Here is a 22,103-nt window from a genome sequence, read left to right as displayed (position 1 = left end):
CTTCCGGTACATGGGTCCTCAAAAGCAAAAAATTATGAATGCGATCCAATGGGTAGATAAAAATTATTTTCTGGTCCCGTTTGAATTGTGCCATGGATTTCACATATGTTGTTTGTGATATTTAAAGATAATTTTTCACGCAAAGAAGACTACAATTTAGCGCAAAGAATATTAATAATGTTAGGTTTTGTGTGAGCCCGCTTTGTGAACTACAACTCTTCACTGCTCTCGGTGCGAATGATATACGTCACCACCCGCACTGGAAGCCTACAGCAGACATGGCGATTTCTCTGCTCCGCGCTGAATTTTTGAGGTTCTGAGTTTTTCCGCCCGACGGCGGGGTCCGCTCGCCCTCTCGCCCGGCGGCGGGGTCCGCTCGCCCTCCCGCCCGGCCCGGCGCTCCGTCGGCCCTCAGAGACGCGGACAATCGGGAACAAAACACACCGGCATCTCGACTTGAATCTGGATGGAGGGAAAGGGCGATGACGTGACGTCACATACGCGACACAGCATGTAGTCTTTCTAATTGTGTTTTCTCAACAGCATTTAACTGAACAATGGAGCAATAAACGGTCAAACTCTTGACATGAAAATTTGTTATTTAAGCCGATAAACAACATTTGTGTAATCCATGGCATAACGACGGGGGGACCAGAAAATAATTATTTTCTGTCCATTGAACACCATTCATTTTTTTCGCTCCGAAAGGTCCCATGGGGGCCCACCGGAAGGGGCGGGACTTCACCACTCTATTGCATTGCATTGAATCGAATTGAATAGATAGGAGGGATACCTCTGTCTTTCAGTAGGAACTCTCTGCTTGAAAACAAAAACCGCTGGCGCCTCGAGACTGAGTTTCCGTGGCAACAGAAACCGTTGAAGTTTTAACGTTGCTCCGCAAATCTCAAAAGGGAACAAAACTAATGCGGTCTTAAAAAAATAAAACGTATATCAGCATTTTTTTTTTCACAAACACAATGGAAAACTCTCCGGACAGAAATGACCAACAGGTACACTCTTGTTTTGTTGTTAAAACCGTTAAGTTAAGCCGTTAAAAGTTTCTTCCCCCATATATAAAACTACAACCAAAAATATCAAAAATATATCATGGTACAAGTTAAATAGGCTGAGCTGTATAACAATGGTGTCTTTTCAAGGAAATGAAAGAATTTAAATAAAACTGGAAATAAATCCTATCTGATTCTAAATATCTTCCCATCTGTCTATCTGTTATCTCAAGGTCATCATAGTTAACAAAACTAAACTAAAAACCAAAAATAGGTGTGAAAAAACATTTCAGTCCGCTGAAATAAATATAAAAACTAGACTTAAAAAAAAAAAAAAAAAAAAGACTGGGATGTCTACATGACAGTGAATCAGCTGCCTATATACACACAAACTAAAACTAAACTGAACCTACTGAAAATTAAACATTTTTAAACAATAAATACTAAACCAAAATTAGCAAACCCAATCTGGAAACTAACTGAAACTAAACTGAGCTGGAAACAAAATAAAAAGAAAAACTCATGAAAAATACACACCTATAATGACTGTGATCTTTCTATAGGCCTCCTTGTTAGGCAGTTTGGAAACCCTGACGAAGGCTATGTTGGGTTTGAATATTGAATCTTTACTGTATTTCCAGCAGCTGGCAGAACAGCACAGTGTATTCTCCCCTGCTGTGGTAGAGGAGGCCCTGGAGGAGGCCAGGCCTGAAAGCACCTTTCACCGCCTGCTTGTCTCCAGCAAGATCTCTCAGACACCAGCAGAAAAACCTCCAGAGAGACCAGACCTGCAAGCAAACCTCATCATACAGAAAAAGGCCTTAGAGCAGTGAGTGGCTCACAGTTCATGTAGTGACCATGCACTTCCACTGAGAAACATACCAAGTACTGTTTTCCCTGAGTGGCCAAAGGTTCATTCTGCCACCTCTGCTGCAGTTCACTTTATGGATGTGTGTGTGTTTGTTCTCCCGAGCCAGCGAAAACATTGTGCCTGTCAAATGTCAAGTTTTCAGGAAGCGAGAAAAACAGCTTGTTTTCAGCTTCACTGCTGTGTGGTTTTGAGATTATCCAGTGGCATTTTGAAAGAGTTTCATGAAGAAAGACCAAGCAGAACAATTTTGTCCATCCATAGAGGAGTGTAGATTCTACAGTATTAGCACTGTTAAAGGGGAAAAAAACTACTAAATCCCACAGGAAAGCAAAACCTGTTTTTTCCCAGTTTTTCCTCATAAATCTGTGACTTTAATCTCAAAATTTCTGAGTTTATTCTCACAACTATGTGAGTTTTTTTTTTCTTAAATTTATGACTTAATCTCAGAATTTTAGAGATATCAGAAATGTCAGGTTAGACTTAAGATTTTCACGACAACTGTGATACTGTGTGTACAAGGATTATGTCTGTATTTCACTATATTTATTTCACTATATTTTATGTAGAAGAGTATTTTAGGATTTCTTGATTTTTTTTTATCGTGTGGCAAGAACATATGTTGTTTATTGGCTTTCCATGAATAAATGTTTGATTGTGATTTTATGAATTCAGTTATGAATTCAGTGACTTTAGTGTGTTCAGCAGTGTGTGCGTGACTCTTGTGACTTTCCCTTTGCAGTTATTCCAGTGGGAAAAAGGCGATGGAAAGGTTCCAGTATGAAAAGGCTGTGATCTGCTTCTCCAAAGCCATGAACCTGGAGCCAAAACAGGTACAGCTCTGCTCTCAGACAAACTAGCACTGATATTCAGACTTTTGGCAGCACTGGAGCATTTAATATTCAGTTTAATGTTTTTCAATTTATGATTTCTTCTGTTGAAAATAGGCAAAGTGTTGCAACAAATTTGTACACAGCTTTGTAGACAAATTTGTCAGGTTAAACCTGTATAATAGTAGTCGAGATGATATTACATAGAATAATAATTGGGATTCATAGCTTTGCAACAATCGAATACAAAACTGATTACAATCCAGCTGTGTTTTATTTTCTTGGTTTCAGTTCAGTTGTTTGTGTTGCGATCAGATGTTTTAACATGTTACTAAGCTCTGTTTGAGTTTCTTTGTCTCTCTCTCTCTCTCTCTCTCTCTCTGTCTCTCTCTCTCTCTCTCTCTCTCTCTCTCTCTCTCTCTCTCTCTCTCTCTCTCTCTCTCAGACCCAGCTGCATGTGAGCCAGGCCGAGGCTTACCTGCAGCTCTGTGACTTCCAATCGGCAGTTGCCTCTTATAAGCAAGCCTGCCTCCTGGAACCTGGAGCCTTCAACAACCGACTGGCTTTCATCTACTACCTCCAGGTCTGCCTCCACTTCACTACTTTTACATTTACATTCTAGGGGTTAGAACACCCTAATAACAGGTGTAAAAAAATAGTCCTGTGATCCTAAAATGCTTAAATGTGATGCCAGTGGTGGGAAGTAACTAAACATTTCACTACAGAACCATTTTGAGGTTCTGTCATTTTGCTCAAGTATTTCCAATCAGTGACTCTCTATGTTAGAGGGAAATCTTGACTTTTAGACTTTTTTCTGAAGGCTGGAGTTACTAATTACTTTTCAGAAGATGCTTTTCCATGCAAAACATCAGATGTGCTGCATTGTTGGAGTGTAAACTAGCCAACAGGACATGGAGCAGTCAGAGCCATGACATTATAATACTCCGTAGGTTAATGCAGCGATAATTTTACTCTCTGAAATGAACCGTTCTACACAATGAACTACCTGTGCTTTTCAAACTGAACAACATTTTAATGAGAACACTGCTGTGCTTTTACTGAAGGATCATGAAACAGGATGTGTGCAGGAGAATTTTTCAATGATGGTATGGATGGATGGAGCTGGAATGACATGACATTCGCTGACATTAAATGAGATATATCCTGTTTAAATCTGAACAAAACTAATACATGTGAGGGAATATAAGGCTTCAGTTCTTTTCATAATTACTGAGCCAGGCAGCGAATACCAAAAATGTGAGTGCCCATACCATATAAGAAACAAAGTAAAACAAAGGATATTACATTATATGCCAGGTTATTACAGAAGGTCATCAGCCAAACTATTCACAAAGTGTCCCCAAAGCATAGTGAAAAGTTCAGTCCATCCTGGTGTAACACATTCTGTCCAGATGCAAGGATGATACCATGTCATTTTCTTATCTAGTTGTATAATTTATCAACAACTAACCAAAGTAATAATGTTGCATTATCTCTCAGACTTTTATTTTGTTACCCAGCACTTCCTTGTCATACATGCTTATAATATTTGTCACTGAAGAACTGAAGCTTATTCCACTGTTGTGCTCAGAGTTCACTGCCCTGGATAAGACTGTCAGCTGGAAGCCTAAACATTAAAAATGCAGTGATGCTCTTCCTACTTCCTGTTGTCATCAGGGCCAATGTTTGTTCGACCGAGGCCTTTTCATTGAAGCCCTGGAGTCCTTCACCAAGGCCGCTGAGCTGAAGCCCGGCAGCAGAGTGTACCAGATGAGGAGGTCAGGACCTTCTACTGTAACATTTGGATTAAAGCTGCTTTGTAATCAGGTTCCTAAAACACTAGCCTGCAGTTTACAGTCTTTAGAGCAGGAGACACTTACTGTTTTCTTTGACTAAAGGCTTCATTTTTGGCCAGAGGTCCTAGAGCTCACTGTTTCAATGTGACTCCTGTGTCAGCAGGTCAGTATAGGACATTTAAACTGTGCAACAGGTGGCTAACAGGTGGTAATGAGCAGCTCACAGTGATTGGTCAGGAAGAGTCTCCGTGGTCAGACTCACCACAGTCTTGTTTTGAGTGGTTGTTTGCGTCAGTTTAGTTGTATTAATCAGTTTATCTAATGAGGACCGAGCACCATTAGACAGTCCAGAATGAGCTCAGTAGCTAATTTTAATCTGTAGTCCACGGGCAGGAGAACATTAAATCAGAAATGAACAAAGTCAAACTGCATTGAGAGGAATTGGACATTGAACATTTTCCTTCCTTTGGATGCACCTGGTACAGCAGTTTATCTGAAGCTGAGCCTCGGTGTGACAAAAAGCAAGTCTACTTAGTCACCAGCAGATGGCGGTGGAGATACAGAGATACATAATATAAGATAAGATAAGATAAGATAAGATAAGATATTCCTTTATGAGTCCCACGGTAGGGAAATTTCACGCATTACAGCAGCAAAGTGGATAGCAAAATATGAAGCATAATTTACATTATAAACAGTATAAACAGATAAAAAGCAATATAAACATAAACAAGGAATATAGAAAAAAATAGAAATATGAACAGTTTAAACAACAGAATGACATGGAGCTGCATGCACAGAGACTCACATCCACAGTTTTAGACAAGCACTTGGAACATATATATCTATATTTATCAGTATATCTATATCTATCTATCTATATATATCTATCTATCTATCTATATGTGTGTGTGTGTGTGTGCGTATACATATACATATACTTGCACACACGTATACTTATACGTGTGTGCGCGCGCGCGTGTGTGTGTATACACACACACACACACACACACACACACACACACACACAGTGAGGAAGGGGACCTCTGGGACACACTGGTTTATTAGAGCAGGACAACTACAGAATGATGACTTCAGACGTCAGACTTTATTGAAGTCAAAGGATTACAGGTGTGTATATGTGTGTGGTTCTGGCTCACTCACGCACACAAATCCACACAAGTAAAAGAAAAAAAGTTAATTTTCCATGTTGAGCAGAACCAACTGCTCTGGGGCCCGCAGTGTTAATGCACATGTCCGTGCGCGTCCCTGCTACACGCCAATTATCTGTGGGCATGCATAGGGGCTTTTGTACACACACATATATATATATATATATAGACTTTTTGTGAAGAGGATTAACCATTCCACTGATCACAAGCATGTGCACATGTCCTCTCTCTGTTTCTACTTCACGCACAAAGCAATTGTTCATTATTTTGTAATGTGTGATTTATACTGCAGCCTGGCCTGTCTGTCAGCTATGGGATGTTACAGTGAATGTGTGAAGCTGCTGAATGACTGGATTGCGTCGTGGGACAGTCCTAATGCTGACCTCTACACCATGAGAGCCCGACTGCACCAGCAGCTACACCAGGTCTGCACATTGGCCTGCTGCTGCAACAGCACTCAAGCCCAGGCCAGACTGGTTACCTCTACCTGTGTGAGCCGGCTGCCTCGCGCACTGCTGCTGCAGCGCTGCCACTGACAGCTCTATCTTTCTACATTGAGGACTAAAACTGATGTGTCCAGCATTTCCCAAAACCTCCACAGGCATAGCCTCCACTTTTTCCATGCAACTTCTGAAATAGTTTATAAAAAAAGATTTTTATATTATATTTTATATTTTCTGTGACGTCTAGCGAAAAGGGAAATGTGTCAGTTATGTAATGTTGCTGGTAAGCTGTCAGTATGATTATCAGCTGCTCATTTCCCCAGTGTATTTTGCTGAGAACCGCACACCTTACACAGACAAAATAGGTGCCATTTTCTTGATGTTGCAATTTAGAAGTTAGGATTCTAGGCATTTAGAGCAAATTGCAATAAAATAATTGAGTCAGATTAGAATTATTAGAATAATTGAGTCATTAAAAGATTCAGTTCCTTGATCATCAACATACAAGCAGCTAGTAGTTGCCACAACTCCCTAGCAATAGAAGTAAATAAATCATCCAAATCTCTAGGGTGTTTGAAAATTTTATCAAGGCTGTAAACTTCATTTTATTTTTATATGTCATGGAAATTCAACATTTAATGGAAAAGTCAGGGATTTTTGCATTTGACATGGAGTTCAAACTGTTCAAACTACCTACACACACAAGCAAATGTCTTCATTTCCCAGAGTGTAAACATCCTGTGTCCCGTCCTGTCCAGATGGTCCTGTGTTACCACGACGTGAAGTCAGCCCTGGCGTTGAACCCGGTGTGTCCGCAGGCCTCCGCCCTGCTGCTGCAGCTGCAGGAGCGTGCTGAGAAAGCCAGGCAGGAGGCCGTCAACCGGGCGCTGAGTGGCCGGCTGCCTGACGCCCTCACCAAGATCAACACTGCCCTGCAGCACTGCCCGCAGGACGGACACCTCTACCTGTTCAGGTGAGCTCGTCCCAGCATGTTCCACTACTGCTTTCATGGTGTTTGAAACAGCAGTGAAAGTAACAAAGTGAAAGTTAGTGTTATAATGTAATTCATGAGTATTTGTTATTTATTATATGTAGTGTACTGTAGCTGTTGTTGTGGGTATTGAGGACTTCATACCAGCTTCAGTTCAATTTGATTCGATTCGATTCAGTTCAGTTAAGCTCAGTTTGACTCAGCTCAGTCCACTCAACAGCAGTCTTATGTCCCTCAGAGGGACTCTGTACCGGCGTTTGAAAGACTTCACAGCAGCCATAGAGGATCTGGTCCTGGCTGTGGAGCTCAGTGAGAAGCAGGAGGAGGAGGAGGAGGAGGGTAGGGTGCAGGCAGAGCTCAGTGGCAACCAGGAGGACCGGTGGTCTGTGGAGGCCCGGGCCCAGCTGGTGCTCACCTACAACGATTTTGCTGTGGAGTGTTTTGGCAGAGGTCTCTACTCTGAAGCCATTCTGCTGCTCAACAAGGCCATTGAAGAGGAGAAGGGCAAGGGCGGCCTGTACCTTAACCGAGGAGGTGGGCATGTGTGTCTGTGAGGTGTCGGGCAGCTTGGATGTGGTGGGATGAGACTTTTGTCAAGCCTTTATCCTCTTTATCCAGTGTTATGAAGTGTTGGCTGTACACACAAATATGCTAATTTGATGCACTACCCTGATCCACATTAACATACAAATTCACACCTGTGTCACCTGCTGCGTTAGTATGATATTAAAGCAACGTGCTACACCGTTTTTTACTAACAGGAAATGAGGCAACATGTCCACATCATGTGATGGACATCATATTTTCGAATTTGAAAAACAGCCAACAAACAAATAAAAAACATGTATTTCAACATATACACTACTCACAAAAAGTTAGGGATATTCGGCTTTCGGGTGAAATTTCAGGATGAACCTAAAATGCATTCTAACCTTTACAGGTGAACTTAATGTGACCTTCTGTAAACTTTTGAATGCACATGTCCAACTGTTCAGTGTTTCAGTACTTTTTGCACAAGTTGCTGTTCTCTAACAAGGAGTTTAACGGCAAAATTCACATCAGGTGTTTGATGCTCCAGCTCATCGAGGTCGTATCATTAGGGAACGGCTGCTGGAGACTGGGGTACCTCAGATGGAGTGGCCTGCACTTTCTCAGACCTGCATCCCATAGAAAACCTATGGGATCAGCTGAGTCGCCGTGTAGAGGCTCGGAGCTCTGTACCCCAGAACCTCAATGTCCTAAGGGCCCGCCCTTCAAGAAGAGTGGGATGCCATGCCTCAGCAGACAATAAGTCGACTTGTGAACAGCATGAGACGTCGTTGTCAAGCTGTAATTGATGCTCAAGGGCACATGACAAGTTATTGACACTGACATTTTTTGTTGTGGTATATCCACCACTGTTGTTGGCTTTTGTTTCAAGAAATTGTTTGAGATGAGGAAATCACCAGTGTATGCTTCTACTTAAATGCCCTACTTTCATGATATAATATCACTGTAGCGTGAACTTTTTACATTTTCCATAAATTTCACCCAAAAGCCAAATATCCTTAACTTTTTGTGAGTAGTGTATTTTGTTTAATTTTTGGTTTTCATGAACTTACTTATTTACTGTTGTCTCCTGAGTAACTCCTCCCTTTCCACTATGCACTGCATTGTGGGGCAGCCGTGTACAGTAATTAAACACTCTGAGAAAATGCTGAGCCAGTTGAGTTTATATGTTGACATTCTTGAGTTAAACGCATTTTCATATTCTGCAGTGTGAACACACCACAAACTTAAAACTGGGATAGAATGAGTATGGAGTGTAGGCATTTGCAGACAAGAAGTTTGATTGATTATTAAAAAGCCTTTATAAGCCAATGCCCTTTGATCAATGAAAAAGCTGAAGTCAGTTCAGCTTAAGTCATGGATGGAAGCATTTAATATGTATTTGTGTGTGTGTGTGTGTGTGTGTGTGTGTGTGTGTGTGTACGTGCGTGCTTCAGACTGCTTCTTTAAGCAAGGCGAATGGGTTTTTGCACTGGCTGACTACCAGCAGGCAGAGGAGATGATGAAGCCTGAGGAGCCGGCTGTGCGGCTTCGCCTCGCTATCCTGCATAACACACTAGGCTCGCAGAGCTTCCAGGAGGGGTCTGACAAACACACACACTCATACACACACACACACACACACATCAACAAAACAACAAAGCCTAACTACTCTTAACGTACATGTAACAGTAAAAAAGCTCTATGTTTTAACTGTGTTCTAGTTCATATCTGTGTATGTGTTGTGTCTGCAGGCGTTTCCAGGAGGCAGCTGACAGCTTCTCTCTGGCCATCCACTACAACCCCAGAGCCAGTCAGTACTACCACAGCAGAGCCAAGGCTTTCAACAAGCTGCTCAACCTGCAGGGGGCCAAACACGACCTGATCAGCACCCTGATCCTGGAGCCTACCAATGAGGAGGTCACACCTTTTAAAGCTCCCTTTGAAACCAGCCACAGCAGGTCTGCTGCTGTGTGGAGTTTGTGTTGCATTGACATTGTGTCATGTTATGGGGGTGGCAGGTGATGCTCCACCCACATAACATGCTTTCAAATAAGAAGAAAAAAAGCTGATACATTTTTTGTTGTGTTGACTCACATAAAAACAATTCTGTTTTTTTTTTTTACATATATATCTGTATGAGTGTGCACACATGTGTGGATATGTGTTTGTGTGTGTGTGTGTGTGTGTGCAGGTGCTGCCACTGCTGCTCTCACTGTTCCCGGGCTGTAGTGTGTCTGATGTTGTGTCCAGTCTGATGGGCCAGGAGATCAGAGCGAAGCTGACAGACATCCTGTCCTGCTGCTCCTCCTCTGAACAGCAGAGGTCAGCAGCACCAATAATCATGAAAAAAAAAAACACGAGACATCATGCATTACTATAGAACAATATTCCTATTTCACAGTACACTTTGATACACATTCATTTTTGAACCACAAATCTCTCTAGGAATGAGACTGATTTGCTAGAATGTAAACCATTTATATATATATTTTTTTTTTCTTTTCACATATATCAAATAATATAATTTTAATGGCGAGCTTGTGATATTGTGTTAGGCAAATCCTCTCATCTGTGATTACTGTAGCAGAATAATATTTAGCTGATATCGTGTTTCATTTTTCTGTCCCATAATACGTATTGTCACATTTTAGTAGTCCAAAATATTGGATTTCAGTTATACCACAATTTTCAAGATTCAACGTCAACTTTATTTTCCCTTCCACCGGGAAATTCATTTGGCAGAAATGCATCCATATTTTTAAAGCCATGTGAGCAAGACATACAAGTATTAAAAAAAAATAAAACATAAAACATAAGACATGAGCTAAAATGCTTGTGCTTCAGTGCTTTTAAGGCTTAATTGTCTTTTATGAAGAGCTCATGAGAAACATGTATGCTCTGGATTGATATGAAACTGGGCTGTGCAACATGTTAATATTTATAATGGGTAGTGTTGCATGCTTTGTAATCTAGATTATTTATAGCAGGGTTATTTTGCCAAATTATCACTGCACTATCACAGCAGGTCTGGTGTCCCCCATCAAATGACCAGGAGACATTGTTAAATAAGTTTGTTCTGTCTTGTAATGTTTTCTCAGGCTGTGCAAGGAGCTTGAAAAAATTACCCTGACCAGTGAAATCACAGACAGCCAACCTGCCAGCCAATCAGAAGGCGCATCTGAACCAGAGAAAGAAGTGAAGCCGTGTTAAGCAACAGGAGCTGCAGGCGAGGGTGAAGGGCGCTCTGCAGGTACAGAACTCCAGACACTGCTACAGCTAGACATAGATGATTAGTTGTAAGATAATACCCAGTAATAATCCATATCCATGGACAAAAACTTTGACAATCAGTCAGTCGCTATCAATCTGGGACCAAACACCTTTTCAAAACTTCTATTGCATTGAGACCTTGAAATATACAAGCTCATTAAAACAGGCTATTCTTATATTACTTTTGCTTTACTGACTGGTGAAATCCAGATTTAAACAAGAGACTGGCAATTTTATATTATTTTATATGTATTAACATAAGACAAAATTTTGTTCTATGATCTATAATGTTCTATGTATCAAGTGACATAACACTCACTCGATGCATCAATCACCACGTAAACTTTCAATTTAAGATGGAAGAACACATCAAAACTGCAGTTACGTGGTGTTCCTGCTACATTTGCTTTGCTTGAGTAGCTGTCTTTCTGTGTGTGCTGAACTCCATCTGTGTCTCTGTGTTTTTGCTGCAGCAGGTCAAGGTAGCAGGTCAACCGTTACTCCATCACCGGGCCTGACATCACTTCGTCCCTTCCACCTTTAGAGACAAAGACAAGTTGAACGACTGGAAGAGATTTGCAGGGGAAGATCTCACACTCTGAGAAGTGATAGGTGGGATGTTTATCCAATGTGCCCAACACCTGATTTCTTTACATAGTACCTCTCATACGTGATTATTCTTGGGTCATGTGATTTTTGTTCCATCCATCAGTTTAGACTTTTCTACTCTTTACTGTTCTCTTAAAGTCATTTCTCTCACAAGTCACTCAACACAAGTGATTCAATACACCAAAATATGAAGCTGACTGAAATCTAGCTCAAATCTCTACATCACCAAACTGAAATTCAGTGGAATCAGCCTCTCACTTGTGATGCTGTTTTGAACTGTGTCCAACAGGTGGCAATAGAAGCACAATTTTAGAATAATAGCACTTTTCTGGACATGAAACCATTCTTTTTCTACCCTTTATCTCCTCATATATATAGTATAACAGAAGATCTGTTTAACTAGGTGGTGGTAGTGTAATAAACCCAGTAATGTAATGCCAGTTAACACTTATTAATCCTGCAACCTTGTCTGTATTGGAAAGTTATCTAATTTACATGCTAGAAATCACAATGCAGTCCACAAAGATTCTGTGAATTAATCACTAAAGACTTTGCCAAGTGAATGAGTGAGTATTTTGTTTAGTTGGGCTGCTGATCAAACTTGCATTGGTGAAACTGTATGTGCAAGACTGTGTGTTCCAGAGAGATTTCCCATTAGAGTAATAAACCCCAAGAGGGCACTTTTGTTGGATTATGAGTTGCAGTGGAATACTGTCTGTAGCTTTGGAGAGCCCATAATCACCATAAAGTAAGTCCTAAGGGATATTACGGCTTTTATGCAACAATTACCTATCAATTTGTACTGTCTGGGAAGGTTTCTGGGAGGTATGTACAAGCACTAGATGAGACTGAAAAACACAGGACAAATCAAGACAGATCTCTAACCAGCTACCCAGTCACCAGAATTATTAGGGCAAATCAGGCATTGCAAAGTCATGCATTATGGGATGATCTCTGAGTTTGATTTATTAAAATCTGACACAAAGAGCTGTGTGAAACATGCCAGAAATCAAAAGAAAATGAAGCTTTACAAATAAAACAAAAAGAGATCATATGTTACTCATTTTTGTCCAGTGACCTCAAACTACTGGTGTAAGCCTCTACTGTTTGGCAGAAATAGTGGACTGGTTTGGTGGTTGAATTTACATGTATAATGGGTATCAGCAGTGAAAATGTGTGTGTGTGGTGGTGAAACAGCAGAGTGTTTTGTAAGAGGCAGCTGACCTCCCAGCATTAACAACAGCTGTGGCAACAGCTGACACACAGAGAAAGGACTTGTGGCACATTGGCTGCTTTCTCGCCATAGAAAGTACCCGCACCACATAGCTGAGAGCACAAACATACCAAACATACCATAGTCTGTCGCAATTACTTCACGTAGTGCCGCTCTGCGCTTAATTGAGTCAAATGAAAATCGATACAGCAAACGTTTTCCTCTCTCTCATGCCGCGTGTGGAATATTGGAGAAAGTGCTCTTTCACTGGTGAAAAAGTCGTATTTTTTTATTTGCTCAGATGTGTTTCTTTATTCTATTTCTATTATACCCACCGAAATTCCATGCTGCCGTGGAATGTGAGTGCAGACAACCACGGAGGAGACGACCACGCTCGCACTGTTGTCAATCACCGCTTATTGTGTTGACACTGTCAGTGTCTGCTGTGAAGTGTGGACGGGACCCAGTTCAGAACACTCAGACTGTGTGTGTGTGTGTGTGTGTGTGTGTGTGTGTGCGGTGGTGGTGGTGGGGGTGGTGGGGGGGACTTGTGAGCAATGGTGGGAAGTAACAAAGTACATTTACTGCAGTACTGTACATCAGTCCAGTTTTAAGTCTTTCTACTTTTTCTGAACTACATTTGAGAGGGAAATCTTGTACCTTCCCTTCACTACATTTATCTGACGGCTGGAGTCACTTGTTACTTTGCAGAAGTACCTTTTCCATGCAAAACAACAAATGTGCGGCATTGTTGCATTGTTACAGTGTAAAGTAGCCAACAGGATATGGAGCAGTTAGAGCCACAGAATTACAATACCTGTTACAGTTTAATGCAGCAATAATTTAATAATCTTCACAATGACTACTTTTACTTTTAACACTGAATTACATTTTTCTGATAATAACATTTTGATTGCCTCACTTTTACATTTAATTAAGTATTTTTCTATTACGGCACTGCTGCTTTTAAATCAGTTAAAGATGTGAGGCCTTTTCTATTGCTGAGTGTGAGGACCAAAAGCCATCATGTGGACAGAGAGATTCTGAAAACTCTCCCAAAGTGAGGATCTTCACTTTTTCATTAATTGGTGGCAGGGTTAAGGTTTAAGATTTGGGTTAAGATTAGAATTAGGATCAGATTTAGGTAATGGTACAGGTTAACATAAGGCAGGTAGTCGATAGGGTTAAAATTCAGGCGTTAGAGAATGAATCTAGTGAATGGAAAGTCTTCATTATAAGTGCAGAGGTAGAAACCTGTGTGTGGGCTGTAGCCCCTCAGCAAAGTGGTGCGGAATAGACAGTGGTCGTAAAGGAGCTGAAAAGTGTTTCACACTCGTGCAATAAAAGGCTCGAGTTACCGTCCTGTCAGGGCTAGGGAGGCGCAGCCGGCCAGGAGGTGCCGGTGGCCCAGCCAGCCAGGTTTCTGAGCCCAGACAAAAACACCTTTTTCTGGGCACAGGAGCTGGCGGCTTGGCCCCGGCTCAAAACATTCCCTGGTGGAGGTGGAGGGGAGTTTCATTCACGTTTTGGCTGCAGACTGTTTTGTCTAAGATACGCGGAACACGTTTGTAGTCTTTGGGTAGGTTTCGGGGCAGGTGACGTGCGGCGGACGCACACCACCATGTTGTCCTGAAGTGAAGGTGGAATGGGATATGTGGGTTTGGAATTGGATTAGTGTTGCTAGACTGGAGTGGGCCTTGAAGTATGTGCCAGTCAGGATTTTTGTCAATGGTAGGTTTCTGCAAAGTCCATATCACTGCATTATGGTAATGGCTTGGATAGTTAAGGCTATAAAAATTCCATCCTGTCCCTGAGGACCACTTAAAAACATGAATACAACTTAGGATTTTATTTTCAAAATGTGAAAAAACTGACATCAAATCAAACTTATATCAATATCTATATATACATATATCTAATCCATACTGCTACAATAAATGTACAATATGTACATAAAGGCTTTCACAAAAAAGGTTATACAATCTGAATGGTACAGGTTAGGACAAGAGAACAGAGCCAGAGCTGCTCAGTCAGTGCTAACAGACAGACATAGAGCCGTCCACCTGCCGACCCAGAAACATGTCGAGGTGCTTCAGTCAGTTTCCAGGCCAACGTCTGGACCGCCAATTCCCACCACTCTGAAGTCTGATGCACCAGATGACACGTTTGGCACCTCGAAGACATATAAAGAGAGTAAAATGTGTTTTTACAGTCTTGTAATTCTCATAACTGAATTAACTGCGTAGTTCCTTTTCTTCTGAGAGACAAGGGAGCGTGAGGAGGGGGGACGGAGGAAGAGAGGCGAGCAGACGAAGGGTCTCCCCTGAGGAACATTTCTAAAGACAATTTATATATTTTGGAGAGATAAACCATCTGCCGGTTTGTTCTTCTCGCAAATTTTCCAGTCAGTTTTACTGGCTTGTCTCAGCCACCGTCTCCCTGTCCTTGCTGTGTGTGTTCTTTAGTAGCGTGCTGCCTGTCCTGAAATTTGGACAAGCGCTGTAGACAGCTGCTGTATTCTTATCGGGTCTTTGAGGACACCAGAGGCCCGCCTCGCCTCTTGTTCTTGCCTCTACATTTTATAACCGGGCAGGGAACTAACTTTTTTAATACCTGCTGGCCACAGTGGCTTGTAGGTTTCAAAATTCATGGTCCAGCCTTTCTATTTTATCACCCAACAATTACTTTTGGAGTACAAACTAACTCCACGTGATGACGGGTTTCTCTGCTGGATCAGATGAACTTACCAGCTACATAAAAGTTCATCATCAGGCTTGTGGTTATTTACCCCACCGTGTTTATAACAAACCTCTCTGCACATTCTTCAGGATAAAGTCTGTCTATGTTTGTCCAAACCAACATTCGTGACCTTTTGTGGTCACTTCCACCCATTCATTTCTTTGAGCTTGCTGATGCTGGTTCCTTTGACGGGAGTGGAGGGTGGGGGGTTGTACAGAGGCAGAGTGGGGGTGCTGCATCCTCGAGCCCACGGCTTCTCAACAGGAACTGTCCACACGGTCCGAGATGACTTCTGCTTTGGCTTCTTCTTCTCTTCTTTAGAACTACCAGGGGACATAGTCTGGTCAGAGAAAAAAACAGGAAATGTTATTTTGGTGATCTAAAAGGTGTTTGAGCATGACTGCGAATGTGTTTCGGTGTAGCTCAATGGATTATCTGACTAAAGGTTTGATTCTTACCGGCATTACCCATACTAAAAATATAAAATGTAAATGCACTCATGGTGCTGCATGGTAATGTGTTGGATAAAGTGTCTACCAGATGGAAGATGTTACAGTTCTCACAGTTAAGCTCCAGAAGGGTTTAGATTACATTACATGGCTGGAAATGGCTAACAGGATTTGCAATCAAGCAACCGCAATAAAGCTATTTCGGTACCATCTGAAATGCCACAACCATGAACCCAGTGCATTTACATTTACATTTTAGGGCATTTATCTGATACTTCTGTCCTGAATGACTTACAATGAGATCAAGAGTGGAATAATCTTAAATATTTCACTTTCCACAGTCAGTCTGCTGAATGCTGCCTTCTGATTTAAATCCCCTGTGGCTCTCCACAGCCACACACATGGCCTGCCCAGCTAGCACTTTGAGAGCAATCTTTTCTCCTGTATCACTGAAATAAAAAAGGCATCATACACAGCAGCAGAGGGTGTAGCAGCTGAGCTTGGCAGCACCTCTGCCCGTCCCGGCGTAGCGGTTCTTCTTGGGCAGCAGCAGGACAAAGGACACAGCCAGAGACAGGTGGTAGAAGCTGTGGACGTAGGCGTAGTCCCACTCCTGAGGAGAGGAGAGTTCATGTGAATAATTCAGCAGCAAGCGTGCTCACTCGAAAGTGATTTCTTATTTTAAGGTTCACAAAACCTGGTGTGGGATCCTAAAATAACCTGAGGCTGTCAGGAAGGAGGTGTTTTTCTCAGACATCTTTGTGTCTAGTTTAGGACAAAAGACATTTCAGAGAGAACACACTGTTTACTTTTCAACACAACACAAAACACAATAATACATGTGTGTTTTGCTGTTGTGCTGAAAAGTAACACAAATCAGTTGCTTTCCCAAACTAGGCACAGGGATCTGTTGAAAATGGACAATATTTATTTGTATGAAAATGTTGCAGATTATTACATTAAAACACATGTTTCTCCAGATATAATTACCTTATCTATAACACTTAAACAGGAAATAGAAGGAATGGAATTTTCATTAATCAGTGGATTGGTTGACAAATGGGACAGTTCTTCAGTAATCCCCTATCAGGCAAATCTATAAAACTTGGTGTGTATTGATGAATCATCAAAAATAAGTGAAACCGGGCAAACTTCTGGCACTGTAAATTCATGGGGCTCTAGTTTCGCAGACCTGGCGAGGCGGGGGCGCTGTGCAGCTGCACTTTGCCAACTGGGTGTGGTCAAGTGGATTTTGCAAGTTTGGCACGCCGTGCACGGTGGCGCAAGTACTCCGCCGTTCCTCCTACCGGCGGAAGGGAGGAGAGAAGGCGTGGAGTGGGTTTGACACAACCGATTCACTTTAAACCAATCAAATGAGCCCCTGTCCTCGCCTTTAAAAAGCGCTGCGCGAAGGCGTCATGAACTTTTACACAATTGACATGGAGGAAGAGAGCAGCCGCAACACACACTCAGGACAGTGAGGCCACTCTTGGCTGCTGGAATGTTGCTGGAGCTACCTGCCATCCATCTGTCCACCCATCCATCCATCCATGCATCTATCCTTACATTCGTGTTCCTCATTCCCTTCTTTCCATTACCTACCTGCCTCGCATCTCTCTTTTTCCTGCTCTGTCACCGTCTGTTAAAGTTATTGATTTTTACGAGCAAATATAAATTTAACTGTGAAGCCCCCATTTTTAATGAATGTTTTTACCTCAAAGGATAATCGTTGCCATACTCATATAAATACATATTTATTTCGCAACTTTCGACTCCATCACTTACTGATGCAACAACACACTAGAGATTAAAACAAAATCCGGTTCATGAAAACTTTTACATTCGCTGTTCTAAACGCCCAGAGTCTGGCAAGGAACCGATGCCTTTTACATTTTCAATTTGTGTGGAATATTTATATATAGGGAAGAAGAACTGGGTAGTTAACATGAGCAGTGCCAGACACCATGACTGGAAAAAAGACATCACCATACTAGACACTTTTTTTGACTGACAGGTGATCAGGTTGGGTTTCCATTACGCTGCCAAACGGTGCCAGTCTCCTTTGATCTGACATCAGTTGTGACGGGACAGTCGATATGGAGATAAATGTATGTACTGATTGAGATAGTAGCATTTAATAGTGGTTTTTGCGGGTATTTATTGCTTTGTTAATGTGCCTGACATTCTGGAAACCTGCCTGTGAGGTTTTGGTAACGTGTGCGCACTGCCCGCCTGTCAGCCAAACTTCCACTACACCGGCTATGCTCCGCCTTGCGCTGAAAGTAGACGTGGTTGCAGATGGCAAAGCTCGCCGAAGCTTTTTGGCACAAAACTGTCACTGTGCCAAGCTGAATGTGTCGACACCTCCCCCTGCTGCACCGCCACTCCCATCTCAGCGCACCTCGGTCTGCCAAACTACCAAATTGTGCGCGTCTCGGGTTGCGCTGGTCCAAACGAGCTCTGCGCGGGGTTCGCCTCACTGCGCCACTCTGCGCTGTGCCGGGAAACTAGAGCCCATGATCTTTGCGTTTTACAAAACTGTTTGTTATCAGGTTGCAATGATGCTCACCTCAAAGTAGAAGCGCAGCATAAGAGCGAGAGCACCGAAGCAGCAGCCAGGACCGACCTGCTGAGTGTACACTGTTTTCTCTGGATACACGGCCCGCAACTCCTTCATCTTCTGCAGCTGAAACACCAGGAAAACATGAAATTCATCACAGTTATATTCACATACAACTGGAATAATACAGGGAATTCAATGGAGTGAATCAGTTATTTGTTGACAAGAAGAAGAAGAATTGGGGGAAAGGAGGAGATGAGGGAGGAGGAGGACAGGAAAAATAATGAGGAGAACAAGAAGCAAGAGAAGACTAAGGACAAGGAGCAGGTGAAAAGAAAAAAGAAAAAATACATTGGAGTAGGCAAAATAGAAGATGGAGAAGCTGAAGAAGGATATGGAGAACATGCAGGAGTGAAGAAAAAGAAAAAAAAAAGAAGAATGAGGAAGAAATGAAGATGGAACAGGAAAAGAATGTGAAGAAGATGCAGAAGATGGAGAAGATGATGGAGAAAAGCCACTACATTGTGCCTCCCATAGAATATTAACTCCAAACCACCAAACTTTGCCATGTATGATGCCCTAATATCATTTGGTTTGTCGTGGTGCATTCTTAAGCACCTCACCCATTTGACAGTGATGATGAAGACAGCCGATCCTATTGGTCCAGAGTAGATGCCATAGCCCCAGCGGTCCTGGTAGATCCTCACAGCAATGCTCAACACGCCAAACATGATTATACTGGAGCGCTTTGGTTCCTCAAAGTCACCCAGAGCTGCAACAGGAACAAATATGAGACAGGGCTTCCCAAACTTTTATATTTGGATCTTTGATAGACCATTTGAGAAGATTTCTGCTGTCTGCTTATGATCTACAGTAAGATATAACGGTGGAGAACCTCGGGTCACTATAGTAATTTTGATGAATTCAATTTTAATGAACTTACGGTGAATTAATTAACATAAAAATGAAAGTAACCTTCTTTGGAACCTCTGAAAGAGCGCTGCGAGTCCCCGGACACTAGTATGGGAACCACTGATATAAGATATGTAAATAATGACAGTAGAAATGTCAGACTTTTTGGCTTCCCAGTGACTCAGTTGACTAAGGCACATACCATCTAATTGTAATGTCATGGCTTTAAATCCAGAGTACTACCTTTGTCAAATGGCAGAGGTCAATAAAAGGTCCTGTTGCTCCCTATTTTCAACTGACCAATAAAGCAGAAACAGCCAAAAAATAGCCTGAAACGTATAGCAAATTACTTTGACAGTACAGTACAATGACAATACAGTAAAATGGGTACAAACAAGACGCACTGAAGCAGGAGGTAAGAGGTAATTGCTTATAAAAAGTGATTTAAGATCTAATCAGGTAGACAGCAAATGAACAAATGTATGAGACACTGAACAAGGTGTGTGTGTGTGTGTGTGTGTGTGTGTGTGTGTATATACATGAAAGGAGATCATGCATATGTGAGCAGCACTCAAAGACATAACACATGTTATCAACAACTGCTCAGTCTTGCTGCAGGTAGATCACGTCAGCCTTAGTGCAAAAATACTGGTGATGTGCCGTTTCACATTCTGGAAAAAAATTAGGAATATAAAACTAGCCTGAACATTGTTGGGATGTGAGCAAGGACCATTTCTCTCTTTTCCTCTGATACCTTTTTTAATTTGAGTTTTTTTTTTTTTTTTTTAGTTGGATTTTGAACATACACACACATCAGATGTGCTGGTAGGGGTGGTGCTGTCTGTGCTCACCTATAAGTGTGACCCACATGGAGAGAGCGGTGCCGTAAACACTGAAGTACTCCAAAATCTCATATTTCATGAAACACAGGATGGAGAGGCCTGGCCCATCACACGCATGGTAAATCTGAAACAAGTTGTATTTCAAAATGAGATCTTCACCGTTTGAAAGAAGGTGTTTACCTCGCAAAATCATTACTGCCATTAAAATATAACTCACTGTGGCTTATTACTTACGTGTTTAGTCGGAGATCTTATAAAGATCTATTTTCAATTTCAATAATAAGTGTTGTTTTTTTGTTGTTGTTGTTTTACAATACTGAACAGTGAACATCAGACATCTTTTAAGAAAGTCTTTCCAAATTTAATGTGACACAGATATTAATCAAATGGCATACTCCTGAGCCAAAGTGCACCTTCAGCTGAGCAATATAAAATACACAAAATACAAAGATAAAATAGAGAAATACAGAAAACAGTTAACTCCCATGCCTTCAGAATAACTATATATTCAGTCTCACAAGATCTCTGTGTCCACACCCACTCAAATTCACACAGAAACATTTCATTTCATCAATACCAAATCACTGAGTTGCTCTGGCTAAGAACCGCAGCTAAATGCCTTAGATGTAAAACATACAGTACAATGACTGTTTCTTCTGTCCAGTGTTGTTGGTGTGGTTCTTACCGCAGTAAAGAACATGGTGAAGAAGTAGACCATGGCCTCCATGTGGAAGCCTCTCTTGGCAGCCACGCTGGCTGCAGGCAGGAAGACCAGGCTGCTGACGGTCGGCAGCAGCATCTTCGCAATAAACGCACCCATGACGGGCAGCTGGCGAACGCAACTCAAACCCAAACAGTCTTATCAACAGAGGCTTTGTAAATGAGACAATATCCTGTTAGCCTTGGAGGCTCCTAAGTCTTCTTCACTTGAAATGAATTTATGAGTGTGTGAGGAAGAGAAGACAAAACCTCACACACACACTCACAAACACACACTGGAAATACACTCAGTAGTCTCTGAAAGTTAAGATAGGAGCCTTGTCAACCAATACGCTGCAGAAAGGAAGCTCTCTTCAGGTGCCTTAGTCCTTGTCGTGTGAGAACGGTGACTTGATGAGGGAGAGAATGTAAATATAGCACACACACTCTCACATACACTCAGTAGCAGGTGAAAGAGCTCAAATAGAAGTCTTATCAATCAAAGTGCTGCAAAAAGAAAGCTATTATCAACCACAGCTTTGCCGAAAAGTAGATATCTTCAGGTCCCTTAATCCTGGTCGTGTGAGACTGGTCAGTGGATGAGGGAGAGAATGTATATACAGCACACACTCTCTCACACAGCATCAACACACACCCAGCTGTCCGGTTTGAGCCCCTTTAAACTTTAAATTCCCCCCCCAGCAGGGCAGGCTGGCAGGTCCAGAGAGGCCTGTATGTGCAGTGTCATCGCCAGGCAGCTGTCTGCATACCAGCGGGCCATGGGAGGGGAGAGCACTGCATGCCACAGCACTGAGGAATATTTGTGGAGTCTTGCAAGCCTAGTCTGAAGACTATTTGCAAAATTATTCAGAGGGATTGTTTGTGACTCCTGGTGGCACCGGAGAGACGGAGTTTACAGCATCGGGACGTTTTACAAATTGTCAGTCGCGGCCATTGTCTAAAGTTTAGAGAAGCAGGTGGTAGTTGCTGGTTTGATCCCTCAGGAAAGGTGCGGGTGTGTGTGGGAGAGAGGGTGTGTGTCCCACCTTCCTAAATACTCATGGCTAAAGAGCCCTTGAGCAAGGCACCTCACCCCCTAGTTGCAGTGAACACTGTTTGTGATGGGCTGCTCTCAGGTGTGAATGTATGTTACTGTGTGAGTGTGAGGCAGG

General features: G+C 42.1%; 2 protein-coding genes across 2 annotated transcripts; one reads left to right on the top strand and one right to left on the bottom strand.

Moving 5' to 3' along the window:
• Positions 1-977: 977 nt before the first annotated feature.
• LOC115365006 (tetratricopeptide repeat protein 16-like) lies at positions 978-11,658 on the top strand. Its single transcript, XM_030059717.1, has 13 exons — positions 978-1,010; positions 1,649-1,836; positions 2,618-2,708; positions 3,151-3,288; positions 4,383-4,483; positions 5,966-6,098; positions 6,875-7,089; positions 7,346-7,641; positions 9,093-9,237; positions 9,390-9,555; positions 9,830-9,960; positions 10,737-10,888; positions 11,382-11,658. Exons 1-12 carry the CDS (start codon positions 978-980, stop codon positions 10,846-10,848), a joined length of 1,749 nt encoding a protein of 582 aa, XP_029915577.1. The 3' UTR covers positions 10,849-10,888; positions 11,382-11,658.
• Positions 11,659-16,384: 4,726 nt separating this feature from the next.
• On the bottom strand, positions 16,385-21,052 carry mymk (myomaker, myoblast fusion factor). The gene is made up of 5 exons (XM_030060837.1): positions 20,918-21,052; positions 20,242-20,356; positions 19,102-19,250; positions 18,488-18,604; positions 16,385-16,531 (listed from the first exon to the last, which is right to left on the bottom strand). The coding sequence occupies exons 1-5, from the start codon at positions 21,050-21,052 to the stop codon at positions 16,385-16,387; spliced, it is 663 nt and encodes a 220-aa protein (XP_029916697.1).
• Positions 21,053-22,103: the final 1,051 nt, after the last annotated feature.

This window comes from Myripristis murdjan, chromosome 9 (assembly GCF_902150065.1).
Source record: "Myripristis murdjan chromosome 9, fMyrMur1.1, whole genome shotgun sequence".
Classification (NCBI taxonomy): domain Eukaryota; kingdom Metazoa; phylum Chordata; class Actinopteri; order Holocentriformes; family Holocentridae; genus Myripristis; species Myripristis murdjan.
Note: the sequence above shows the minus strand (reverse complement) of the source record. Positions and strands in the feature narration are given on the sequence as shown.

Excerpts from the sequence above, each read along its gene's own strand:
- mymk (XM_030060837.1), bottom strand. The coding sequence starts at position 21,052 with ATGGGTGCGTTTATTGCGAAGATGCTGCTGCCGACCGTCAGCAGCCTG. Across the intron at positions 20,357-20,917 it reads TCACCATGTTCTTTACTGCG|ATTTACCATGCGTGTGATGG; the intron begins GTAAGAACCACA and ends AACTTGTTTCAG. Across the intron at positions 16,532-18,487 it reads TGCTGCGCTTCTACTTTGAG|GAGTGGGACTACGCCTACGT; the intron begins GTGAGCATCATT and ends TCCTCTCCTCAG.
- LOC115365006 (XM_030059717.1), top strand. The coding sequence starts at position 978 with ATGGAAAACTCTCCGGACAGAAATGACCAACAG. Across the intron at positions 7,090-7,345 it reads GGACACCTCTACCTGTTCAG|AGGGACTCTGTACCGGCGTT; the intron begins GTGAGCTCGTCC and ends TATGTCCCTCAG. Across the intron at positions 9,556-9,829 it reads TGGAGCCTACCAATGAGGAG|GTGCTGCCACTGCTGCTCTC; the intron begins GTCACACCTTTT and ends GTGTGTGTGCAG.